We start from the raw sequence: 13,614 nt of genomic DNA, 5'->3' as shown, positions 1-13,614 counted from the left end.
GTCCTAATGTGTGTCTCCACAACAAATGAGTGAGTTGGAATTCAGAGTTTGTTCTCAGGCGTTTGGAATTGGACTGATAAGAAAAAATGTTGTCTCTTCTTTGGAGGGGGGCCTCTATGTGAATAAAAGTATTATCTGAACCATATTTTATATATGCGAATGAGAGAAGCAAGAAACAGGAGGAAAAATGAAGCTAGCCCAGAGAAACACAAAGGTGAGAGTTCCAGAGATGATGACCAGAAATCGCAACAGTCTTCTAGGTCCTGGAAACAGTTCTTAAAGCACTCTTGTACTGTTGGCCTTTAAAAATAAATTTACAATAAGTAATTTATAATTAAAATGAACTCCCCTTTGTTCTCCCTAATGCAAATTATGGACTGCAGTTACTTACAACCAATCTAATATAAATAGGATTTATGTATATAATGTTAATAATGACAATGCTAACTGTGATGCCTGTCCAATGAATCTCACATACTGGCTTATCAGCCATCTCAGTAAATGGTGAAATCAAGACTGGAGGATCATGTTCTGTAATATATTATCCTAAACCAATGATGGTTCTCAAACTGAAGTCCTCAGATTACCTACACCAAAGTCACCTGAAGTACTCTTTCAAAATGGATATTCCCAGTGAGAAGTTAGTTCCAAACTGTATATCTAATACGGAGTTACTAGCCAAAATATATAACGAACTCATACAACTCAATAGCAAATAACCAAACAATCTGATTTAAAAATGGGCAAAGGAACTGAGTAGACATTTTTCCAAAGAAGGCACACAAATGGCCAACAGGCCCAAGGAAAGATGCTCAACATCACTAATATCTGGGAAAGGCAAATCAAAAGCACAATAAGATAGCATACCAGTTAGACAGGCTGCCATCAAAAACAAGAAATAAGTACTGGCAAGGATGTGAAGAACAGGAAACCCTTGAGCACTGTTGGTGGGAATATAAATTGGTGCTGTCTTTACGAAAAATAATATCGATGTTTCTCTAAAAATTAAAATGGAGCTACCGTGTGATTTAGTAATTCACTTCTGGGCATATAACCAAAGAAAACAACATCACTATCTTGAAAAGATATTGTACCTCCATGCTACTACAGCATTACTTATAATAGCTTAGCCATGGAACAACCTAATGTGTACTGCTGGGTGAATGGATCAAAACAGTATGGCATATATACAATGAAATTATTCAGTCATAACAAGTAGGAAATTCTGCCACTTACACACACATGAATGGACTATGTGGACATTATGCTAAATATAATAATCCACACAAAGAAGGATAAATATTGTATGACCTCACATACATGTGCAATGTAGAAAAACACAAAAAACTGAACTCACAGAAACAGAAAATAGAAGGGTATTTGCTAGAAGCAGGTGGATAGAGGTGTGGGAGATGGGTAAAGGTGGTCAAACATATGAAATTACTTTTACAAGATAAATAAGTCCTGGGATGTAATGGACGCTATGATGAAAAGCGTTAACAATACTACATTGTATATGTGAAAATTGCTGAGATTTTAACAGTTCTCATCACAAGAAAAAAAATGGTAATGATGTAAATTGATATATATTAAACTTACTGTGCCAATCATTTTGCAATATATACATACGGCCAATCATTATGTTGTATATCCTAAACGAATACAATTTTATATGTCAATTATGTATCAATAAAACTAGGGAAAAATAAATAAAATGGATGTTCCTGGCTACCACAGCTGACCTGAATGAGCATTTCCAGCACTGGGAACAGAAATCAGTTTTAATTAGGTTTCCAGATATCCATGGGCATTAGCAAAGACTTTGTTTAGCAAGACCTATACATAGTATTCTGAATAAGTCTGAAAATTCACCACCTAAAGCATTGACTTTGACAGGGACACCAAATTTAAGGAGGACTTTATTCCCTGCATTCAATATGCCATCCTCAAATTCTGGCTGCATAAATTCCAGTAGAATTTTGCAGTCTCATATCACAAAATGAAAACCCAAAGTATTCGTAAAGACCTTCAAGATGCAGTTATACTAATGTCTCAGGTCCCTTCTTCCAGCTGTTGTTGTATCCAAAGTGTGAGACAGTTTTCTTGACAGGAAAGCAATTCTCTCACATGATCTAATGATGCTGTTCTACCATTTCAACCCACTTCCCTCCTATTCTGACCTCGGATCAGTGCTAACAGCTTTCGTACCTTTAATCTGTTTTAGTCTTAGGATAACAAATCTAGCTTCATGCACCTTGAGAGGTCAGAGTAAACATTAATCTATAGTGATTCTGACAAAATAATGAGATGTTTGAAAGTAATGTGACTTGTCTTTCCTTCAGTTTCTTCATTGAAAATCAGTAAAGATATGCATTTATACTTATTTGGGTAATAATATGTAACTTTTTTTTTCAAAGTGTTGCTCTGTGACCTAAAATATTATGCAGAGGCCTTTATCCTATTATCCCAGAAGAACACAACACTTAAGTATCTCCTTCATGGCTGTTAAAGCACAGTAGACTCAATTCATGCCCAGGGAGCTTTAATCACAGATCATGGTCATGACAAAGGGTAGAGTCAGTGTAAGCTATCATGGCAATGGCTACTGGGGGAGTTTTTAACGGGAGCATTGCCAGCATGAGGTTCTCATTAACTACTTTCAAGGAGCACTTCTGATCTAACGGCTAAATGAGTATCATTACAGGATATTTACATGTAGCATTCTGGAGAATTTCAATGTAAAGACCAACGATTGTAGTCAGTGCACACAACTGAAATTGCTTGAGTGATGCAAATATTGTCAATAGTTTTCTTTTGTTTGTTTTTTAAAAAATATATTTTATTGATTTTTTGCAGAGGAAGGGAGAGGGATAGAGAGTTAGAAACATCAATGAGAGAGAAAGATCGATCAGCTGCCTCCTGCACACCTCCCACTGGGGATGTGCCCGCAACCAAGGTACATGCCCTTGACCAGAATCGAACCTGGGACCTTTCAGTCCGCAGGCTGATGTTCTATCCACTGAGCCAAACCAGTTAGGGCAATAGTTTTAAAGTGATATTGATAGAGAAATAGTGGCTTATTAACGGGGTAAGCTATTAAATTTTAATTTTTATGGCTCATTATGATATTCATAATTGCGAATAAAGTATTACAGGGGAACCATGGAGAAAATCACATAGCAAAGCAATGAGAAGAATCCTGATGATGATAAAGAGCAGGTTGCAAAGGAGAAAGACTTCTGGTTGGTGAAAACTGATACTTCACTAAGTTTATATGCTGCCCCGGGTGGCATTCCTCATATGTCTTCATTTTTTTTTAATTTTTTTTTGGCGTTAAACTCAATTTGCAGCCTTAATCAACATCTACAGAAACTGCTTTAAAGAATACTGCATTAAGTTTAAAAGAGCCATTATGGCTGAGAGGAAGAACAAGGGAAAAATAAGGGGACCATTTGGTAAAATAAGACATTTCATAATCCAAGGTGAGTTTCATAAAATTGAAAATGTTCTCCTGAATACTTGGAACAGAATTTAAAAAAAAATGATTTAAACAATGAGCACAAACAAACAAACAAAAACTACCCCAAAAGCAATAAACATTAAAAAAACTCAAACAAAATGAACAAATAAAAAATCGGACAAAATGCCTTTTGTGTTCTATCAAATATTTGACAAAGATGTCGGAGTAGTCTAATTGAATAAAAGACTATCCAGCTCTCCAGTGTGGAAATGCAAGGGGCTAGCTACAGTTACGTTTTGCTTAGCCAGTACAGTAATTTAAAATAATCAAAAGTGAAAGAGTTGAAGACTTTAGAAAGTTCATGCAAATATCCCGATTGCCACAGGCCTCACTACTCCTCATTCTCTTACACGGAGCTTCTTCCTAAGTTAATAGCCCTCTTGCCACATGAGGCTGGGGCTCCCCTTAGAGTTTCCCACCACATGTGAGAGGACAGATTGTTAGAGCTGGTAGGGAAGGACAGATCATCTTGTCCAACATCCTCACTTAAGGTTAATGCAACAGAAACCAGGAGAGGTAACAGAGATGTGTTTCAAGATACTAGGTCAACAGTAGAAACTCTCTGGTAGAACTTGGGCTGCTCAGGCACTCAACAACCTTTTGTTGTGTGGCACAGCTGCAAGATTTTAGTTGTACATGGCAATCTTATGCTAAGTTAAATCGGGCCTAAAAGAATAATGTTCGGTTATCCATAACTCATGAATTGGCTTTAATATGAGTCCCTGTTCTTTGGGAATACAAGAAATACCCAATTTTACAACTTTCTGCTTGACAAATGCCCAATATCCCCCCCCCCCCCACACACACACACTTTTCATTCACTTTCACAAAGCACTTTTGCAAATTCTGAAATTTTAAGACACCGTTCAGTTCACCATTACTTCAAAACAGGTAATTTTCTGAGAACACATGACTATCTTAATGTTAAAACAGTACTATTCTAGACGGAAGGATAAAATCATGCACAATTATGAGTCCATCGTTACAGCGTTTTCAGGCCGTGCACAATTATGAGTCCTGAGAAAACTACTACTCCCTGTAGTCTCTCTTTCTCAGTGAGGATTATCACCAGGAATCAGTGTATTTGGCCCCCATTTGGTACACTGGGAAGCTTATTAATTCAGTACATTCCATGAATGTAAAACCAGAAAAGATAAATCAATTTCACCAAGTAACACTGAACACACGGAACATATTAAACGTCCTTTAAAAGTATAAACACTGTATGGATTGTACAGACACTTTCAGGTTGGCTACTTATTACAAACTTTTAGGTCAGATTATGAGTCACATTGAAAAGAAAAGGCACTGATAAAGTTAATTCTCAAGAATATGGTTCCAAAGAAGAGATTACTGTCAAGTATCGACACACCGACTTACCTCATATTCCTGGGAAAACTTCAGGTTGTCATTTGCTTTCAACCTTTCAATATGATCTGCAAGTTCCAAGATAGGTATTGGAGGGTGACTAGCCATACCTAGGGAAAGGAAAGAAGAAACACATTTGAAAACCAATAAAAGTGATGCTAATAATTCCAAAATATAGAAAATGCTATAGTTAGAAATGGCCTGAAAAATGTGTGAGTAGTACGGATGTTTTATGTGAGGAAGCAGGCAGATAGTTTGGTTACTCAAAGCAGGACATGCTCTGGAAGAATGAATTTTGTAGCCAAATGAAAAGTCACCCAGCATAGTTCCCATACTAACACTCCTGGTGTAAAAGAAAGCATTACTGTGCTATGAACCGATGCGGTTAGCTAGTGGAGAAAACTGACAGGCTTGATGTCAACTTCTGCTTTGAGTAATGACTATTAGGTCATTTCAAACTCCTTCTCCTGCACTGTGTGAAATGGAAATTGTGTGGAATTAAATGGTGTAAAGTGAACTAAGAAAACGGACACTGAGAAGGCCTAAAAGGGAAAGAGGAGTAGCTTGATAGGAAACATAAAGTGACTTATGCATAATCAAGGAAAACTAACTTGACGAATGAAGGTTACCAGGGTAACCGGAATCATCTGAACCTGCAAAGGAAATGATGGTGTAAATAAAACAAAATAGAATGAGTTTGTAAAAAAAAAAAAATGAAATGTATAGCCTGGTATACTTTTTAAAAGGGATTAATAAAAATGCAGCAACTTTTTACAGGATTCACTTATACACTGTGACTCGATGAAGATCGCTTTAATACTTCACAAATCTGTAGGTGACTGACATTCACATGCAAACATGGGCGCAAAGGATAGCATGCACCACAGCTCATAGATGATAATCACTGATGACAAAATCAGACACCAAACTAAGGTGCAAAAATGTTTCCACTAGCAGCAGATTGTAGAAGCTGGGGTTGTGACCTTCTCCTGGGCATTTACAAATGGCCCACACTAGGCTTTGTGGTATTTTACTACCTATGTTCCATTATTCGACCCCCAGTAAACCTACAATCTACCCCAGGTGTAAACATCTTTGTCCACTCATGCGAAATGAATCTAGTGAAAGAACAAGGAGGGGAAAAGGTGAAAAAAGAAAGAAAGTCCTGTGGGGTGAGGGGGTGGGGGTGGTGGCAGGCCCAGCATAGTTCAGTCTGCCAGCTGAAGAATATCAGTTCCACGGATTCAATTCAAAATAATCCACTGCTAATTTTGACGATTCCTGTGTCTTTCCAATGTTTTCTGACATTTTCATATGATTTGCATTGTATTTCTTTCAGATTCATTTTTTAAGAGTAACATGAGAAAGAACCTGCTAACTCATGTCTTATCGATACACATCCCAACTGGCTAGAAACACCTGAACTAGCATGCCCAAAGGGAAGCCTCGGAAGCAGACAGGGAGTGAGAGAGGGGCTCAAGCTGGAAGTCATGTTGACAGTCGGCTGTCCCTGGGACTCATTGGAGGGTGTTAGCCTGTGGAACGGTGACCATTAAGTCAACATGACATGTGATTACTTCATGGGCATTTTAGAAATTATGTCATTATTGAAAGTCACCCAGTAAGTTCCTTTATCGCAAATGCCAAATTATCAATAGTTCCGGCAAATTAAACAGAGAACTACTTTGATTCTTCTAGATCAGTGATGGCGAACCTATGACACGCGTGTCAGAGGTGACACGCGAACTCATTTTTTTGGCTGATTTTTCTTTGTTAAATGGCATTTACATATATAAAATAAATATCAAAAATATAAGTCTTTGTTTTACTATGGTTGCAAATATCAAAAAACTTCTATATGTGACACGGCACCGGAGTTAAGTTAGGGTTTTTCCAAATGCTGACACGCCGAGCTCAAAAGGTTCGCCATCACTGCTCTAGATCATCATTGTAGCACAGTGTTCTAAATTTTGGTGTGGTAGCATGTTTGGCCACGAAGGACTGCTTCCAGTTAGTTAAAATCTTAATAGCAGACTCAATAAAAATGAGTCGGTTCAGAAGTAGAATTTTTTGCTGATATAATTATATATTTGGACCAAAATGTTGGAGCCCATTTCTGGAACTTTCCCATATAGATGATAGCATCGAACTAATTTACGTTCTGTGGAAGGCAGGGGTGGGTGACAGCGGTCTGGTAATTAAAGTGATCTTATCCAGATGAGGCACCCCCAGTGGCAAGAATGGAGATGCAAAGGCACAAGACTGTAGGCTTGTCTGGAAATGGAAATGGAAACGGAATAATGTGAACATCCATTACAGTGCTTTAACAGAGAAAACAACAGAGACAAAGATGTTTAGACCTTTTCGAGCGAATCGTGGGAGAGAGTTATTATCATATATGGACTGAGTGGTGGTTTGGCTAGAGAGGGAGGACACAGAGCCAATCAGGGAGGCGTAGGGGACTGAATTACTGCTCAAAGCTGCAAAAGGAAAGCCAGTTGGAGATGGGAAAAGTATTAGTATAACAGCAGCAGAAGACCATAATCATCAACCAAAGATGCGATCAACATATTCACTTCTGGCATGCACTGGCAAAATGGTCTGCACGTATTATTTTGGAAGCTAATTATAGAGAAATTCAAGCAACCCTGCACTGACTGCTTACACTCTACACTAGGATATACATATCACATTCAAAGATACCACAGCATTCAAGAATCATTAGTCAGAAGACTTGTCAGTATGTATCATTTCAGCTGAAGTTATAGAACAAATAAAAATGGCAGAATGGGTATTTCACAGGAAAGGGAGAACTTGTGGGAATCTGATGACATAGAAGAAGGAACCCTAGACTAGAATGCTGGACATGAATTCCGCTTCTGGTTCTGCCATCTACTAACAGGGACAATTGATTGTGATTAAGCACCTTAATTTGCTTATGTGTAAAATAAAAGTGCAGAGTTAGATAAATCCTAGAGTCACTTCCTTCTTTGTGATCCCTTTTTACCATATGTAGAAGGGATCTGTGAACATATGGAAGAAGAGAGAAGGAGCTCTTAGATGTAGTTCATTTATAAGGGTTCTAAAAGTTATAGCTCCTTATCTTTGAAGGGAGGTGCACATTTACTTTCTGCAAGACCCAAAACTATTATGCAGTTTAATATTCTACTTTTTGAGTTGAGTTTAACACCATTTTCTTTAGCTAACCAAAATGCATATCGTGTATTAACATAAAAATTATGCTAAAGAATAAATCTGGATGAAAGTCCTCTAATAGGAAACTCTTTAGCTCATATCAGAAAATAATCACCAAAGGTCTATTTTTTACAACATAGCGTTATATTATTCCCCCCAGACTTCTCCATTGTCCATCACTGATAGGGACTTATATGATATAGTCAAGCATTTTAGATTCTGAATGAAAACCAGACACACTCAGAAAGCTATGACACACTGACTTCACTGTGGTGCCTTGTCAACCCTTTGTCTGGTAATCCGGCCATTGCTCATAGGCTACAAATCAAATTTTTTATTAGACCAGTGTTTTCACATTAGCATCATTTGAGGTGTTTTAAAATTCCTTCTTTCCAGAGCAATTAAATCAGAACCTCTAAGTGTGGAAGCCACTATGAGAATTCTACACAGAAACCTATCACTCCGTTTATTTAATTCTCACTCAAAAATCATGTCAGCATTTATGAGGATGAGATCAGCTTTCTTCTGGTGCTACACTCAACTCAGCGATTACTAGCACTGAAGACTTTGGAGAAGAGCTCACAATTGATGAGGACTTGCAGGGTCATGACTTCATCAGTTTGAAGCTACAAATGCACAACATGAATACATTTTAAAGGTACTTGTTGAATCTGACCAGAGTGCTCATTGGGCAGCTTTGGTCTCCACAGTATATACTGTTCATATGAAAAACGACGGATACAGACACTGGAATCTGCCTGAGGTTGGAGGACAGACACGGCACCTGCTTCTAATAGGGCACGTATTTGTGAGAGTAATGTGGTGGTGACTTCCTCGTGAGCAGTAAAACATTAAAATCACAGCATTTTAGCCGAAACCGGTTTTGCTCAGTGGATGGAGCGTCGGCCTGCAGACTGAAGGGTCCCGGGTTCGATTCCTGTCAAGGGCATGTACCTGGGTTGTGGGCACTTCCCCAGTCGGGGATGTGCAGGAGGCAGTTGATCGATGTTTCTCTCTCATCGATGTTTCTAACTCTCTGTCTCTCTCTCTTCCTCTCTGTAAAAAATCAATAAAATATATTTTAAAAAAAATCACAGCATTTTAAGTGAAGAGGCACCTTAGGGCTTGCTTAGTCCAGCATTTGCATGGCATGAAGTTAGGAGAACTCTGAAGTCCAGAGAAGTTAAATGACTTTTAAATAAAAAAAAGTCTTAAGTAGGCGTGGCATCTTTCTACTGTATGCGTTCTAGAATGGCAGTTAGGATCGCCTAAAGCAGGGGGCAAAGTTTCCAGTGGGCGAAGGGGCCAGGGTGGGAAGGTAAGTCAAGGAACGTGTCCAGGTGTGGCATAAACACCTTCGCAAAGAAATGCACTCAACCCCATTTCCTTCCAACTAGCAGCCTCTGGGGCTTTCTTTTCTTTCCCTCCTTTCAATGGAGGCCAGAGAAAGAAGAAACGTTTCTCTATTATATAAAAGCAACAATAAGCGTGAGGTGAAAGGGCAGCCAACATTCAGTCTCAATGTCAGCGTCATCCCCAGGGTTGCGGGGGCTGAGGAGGACGTCCAGGAGGGTAAAACAATTCAGCACTAGCAGGTATTTCCCAAGAGTACTGCAGTGCCAAGAGGGAGAGAGTTTTCAGATTTTTCAATAGCAACTGAACACCTAGATTGTTATGTTCCGTTTCCTTGAGTCAGAATTTTGTTGAAACCCTGTGGGGCAAAGACAAGACCTTTGCCAGCCACATCTGGCTAACTAGATTGTGAATTCTGTTTTGAAAAGAGCAAAAGGTTCGTGTGTGTGTGTGTGTGTGTGTGTGAGAGAGAGAGAGAGAGAGAGAGAGAGAGAGAGAGAGAGAGAGAGAATATGAATTAAAATCAAAGAAGGTTGAGAATGAGATACCACATGCTTATATCCACAAGGCACTGGGCTGGAGAACGAGCATGGGGTGAGGAATAGGACGGTGATACTTTCCATGAGTCAGCCTCTGACCAGTGGGTTCATCTACTTTCCCGCCTCTCTCCCATTAATTTTACTAATTAGAAAACCGAAGCTCAGAGGGATAAAAGGACTTGACCAAGGTCATAATTCTCAGTAAAACTATGGCTACATGGGGCTTTGATACCAGTCCTGTTACTTCTCATTATTTATGCCATGCTATCTCATAAATCGTCTAACACTGGAAGAATGGTAACACACACAAAAATATGGGCTGTGAGACTGGGCTATCTATAGAGCAATGCGGAGATCATGAACTATCCTGAGTTCCATCAAGTGTGCCAATAGTGTAATAGCTGCGTTACAGAAGGTATGTCTCTTTTGGTGGTAGGGAAGAGGGAAAAGGTGCTTATACACCTGTATTTTCCAGTTACTTCTCATCAAATTATGAGCTTCCACAAAACCATGAACTAAAGCTATACAGTCAACATGTTAACAACTCTAGTGTTATTTGTCAGTATTTTTAAAATCCCTAATTAACAATGTTTTTGCTTTGAAAATGCTGTTAGATTTTATTAAGTAAGCTAATCAACAGTATGCTTCAAATGACTTTATAAACAAATGTTTATCAAACACTTGCTTTATATTTGCTGTAGAAGTCTATAGGCACTTCATCACAACTATTTTGCTAAATAGAGTTGTTGAACTCTATTTAGCGGCAGAACATCTTTCAGGTCATTTTTTTCTGTTATTACTAAGTGTAACGGCTTTAGGAACCCTCTCTTTATGGTTTCCTTCCCAACAAATTGTGATAAAGGCTGAACAGTTTGTAGTCATGGAACAGGGAGAAACTAATTTGTTCATCAAATTTGTTGCTGCAGTCCTGTCAAAAGCGCACTTAATTGAATTAACAGAGAGAAAAAGGAAGTTTGTAAAATATTTGTCAGACTTTTTACATAATGTATGCACTATTTAAAATAATCTGAATGAAAAAAAAATTCTATGTTTACTATCTGTCTCACAAATGAATGATGAATGAAATACAAAAGAGAACATTGATTTGTAAGGTATAATTGCTTCTTGGTAAAAATGTAATGCCAATTTGACTTAATCCATAACTAGGATCATCATTAAGGGAAAACTACACCAAGAGTGATTTTTCAAGTAACTACTGGATGGCATCATTAAAAGTCATTTTTTAAAAATATATTTTTATTGATTTCAGAGAGGAAGAGAGAGAGAGAGAGAGAGAAACATCAACGATGAGAGAGAATCATTGGCTGCCTCTGTATGCCCCCTACTGGGGATCGAGCCCAAAACCCCAGCATGTGCCCTTGACCGGAATTTAACCCGGGACCCTTCAGTCCACAGGCTGACACTCTATTCACTAAAGCAAACAGGCTAGGGCTAAAACTCATTTTTAATGTATCATTTCCAAAAGTGCAGAATTTGAATAAACCATGTTTCTTTATATCAGAAATTTACCATTTAAATTCTATGAACCAAGTTTCAAAATCTATATAATAAAACCCTAAGTGACCTTTATGGCGGAGCGACCAGAACAACCGGTCACTATGATGTGCACTGAACACCGGGCCAGATGCTCAATGCAGGAGCTTCCCCCGGTGGTCAGTGCACTCCCACGGGGGGAGCACTGCTCAGCCAGAAGCCAGGCTCATGGCTGGCGAGCGCAGCAGCAGTGGCGGGAGCCTCTCCTACTTCTGCAGCAGCGCTAGCAGTAAGGAGCCTGCCTCTAAGGAGCAGGGAGCTGAGCGAGCGATAAGGAGCCTTTAAGGAGCAGGGAGCTGAGCAATAAGGAGCAGTAAGGAGCAAGGGATCCCAGACTACGAGAGGGATGTTCGCCTACCAACTTAGGTAGACATCCTCTGAGGGGTCCCGGACTGCGAGAGGGCGTAGGCGGGGTTGATGGATCCCCCACCTCCCAGCCAGTGCACAAATTTCATGCACCAGGCCTCTAGTGTAATACATAAAGAGCACATAAAGTATTCTTAATCTATATTATATACCTAAGTTTTTTACAGTACAAAACTAAAGATGAAGATAAGACAGTATATGAAAAAATGGACCTTGTTAGCATTGATCCAATTGAAAGTAATGATGGATCAAGAAAGCACAAGAGTTTTTGAAACCCATCCAATTGCTGTACAGACATTTCTGCTGCTGATACTGCTTTTTCTATGCTAACTTCTTATGAGTTTCTTTTTGTTTTTCACAGCCCATCAATCACCTACCATCCATGTATGCTTTAGGGCAAAACATACTGAGGTCACTTTACAAAATAAAAATGAAGTCTGTATGTTGTAATATCTGATCATCATTTTTTAAATCTCTTTTCCTAAAAGATGCAAGTATAAACACAAGAGTTTGGGTTTTGTTTGAATTTTTTTCTGGGGGGTGGTGTGTGAGTATGGGGTGCAGAGACAGAGAGAAAGAATTTTTCAGTGAAAAAAATTTCTGGTGGAAAATGACAAATCAGCCAAAGGTGTGGTGCGTGGTATGTGGTATCCGGTGTGTGTGTTTGGGCAATGGATTTTGCCATCATAGAGAGAGGTGGTGACTGGAGAATTATATGATGCTATTAGTTACATGTTCCCTTACACCATTTTTGTATATATCTTTTTTTTAATATATATATATATATATTATTGGTTTTTACAGACAGGAAGGGGGAGAGACAGAGAGTTAGAAACATCGATGAGAGAGAAACATCGATCAGCCGCCTCCTGCACACCTCCTACTGGGGATGTGCCGGCAACCAAGGTACATGCCCTTGACCGGAATTGAACCTGGGACCCTTCAGTCCGCAGGCCTATGCTCTATCCACTGAGCCAAACCGGTTACGGCCCATTTTTGTTTTAGAAACGAAGCTTATTTCTCTGAGATGAACTTTTAAATTTGCTTCACTGGAAAACAGTAAAAATATGAACACATATTAGCAATTTCTTTGATTTTCTTATATATTACCATCTCTTGACAATATTATATTTATTATAGTCATTTTGTCCAATTCTACAGGCCATGGGTCAGAGGGACTACACTGTAAGTAAAGGCTTTCTACAACATTTCAAAAAACTCTGTAATTGGCAGTCTGTATCAAAATGGTAAATGTGCCTACCCTACAACCCTGCCATCATGCTTCTAGGTGTCTCACATTCAGAAATAGCAAAGATGATGTGAGAAGAGAGGCTCAGTACTGCTCATTACAGTATTGTTTGCAAGAACAAAACCTGGGAAAAATAACGGCCTCTGTTCATAAGGAATGAGTCCACACTTTTGCAACATCTGTAGAGCAGAGTGCTATCAGTTGCTAAAAGGGAGATGAAACTTAATCCACTGTCTTGTAACAAAGTCTACTTTTATACAGTTAACCGTTAAAACAGGAAATTGTATGGAAATGCGCCTATCTATATCTCTATACACCTTCCATATAGTTTGTCACTTAAAAACCTGCATATACATAGAAAAAGCCTGGAAGGGTATGCATGAAGCTACATATGGTAGACCTTTCTTGAGGGTAAAATTGGAGTAGTTATAGGAAGTCTGTTACTTTTTATTTTAAACATGTCAAATAAC

General features: G+C 38.8%; 1 protein-coding gene across 1 annotated transcript in view; it reads right to left on the bottom strand.

Annotated features, from left to right (window-relative positions):
* PTPRD (protein tyrosine phosphatase receptor type D) overlaps positions 1-13,614 on the bottom strand; it is a 2,145,631-nt gene that overhangs the window by 107,271 nt on the left and 2,024,746 nt on the right. Inside the window, exon 32 of the mRNA XM_081103407.1 lies at positions 4,901-4,998. Coding sequence (XP_080959533.1) covers positions 4,901-4,998 — 98 coding nt within the window. The remainder of the gene's footprint in view (positions 1-4,900; positions 4,999-13,614) is intronic.

This window comes from Myotis nattereri, assembly GCF_964212035.1.
Source record: "Myotis nattereri genome assembly, chromosome: 12".
Lineage (NCBI taxonomy): Eukaryota > Metazoa > Chordata > Mammalia > Chiroptera > Vespertilionidae > Myotis > Myotis nattereri.
This window is presented reverse-complemented; position numbering and strand designations above follow the sequence as displayed.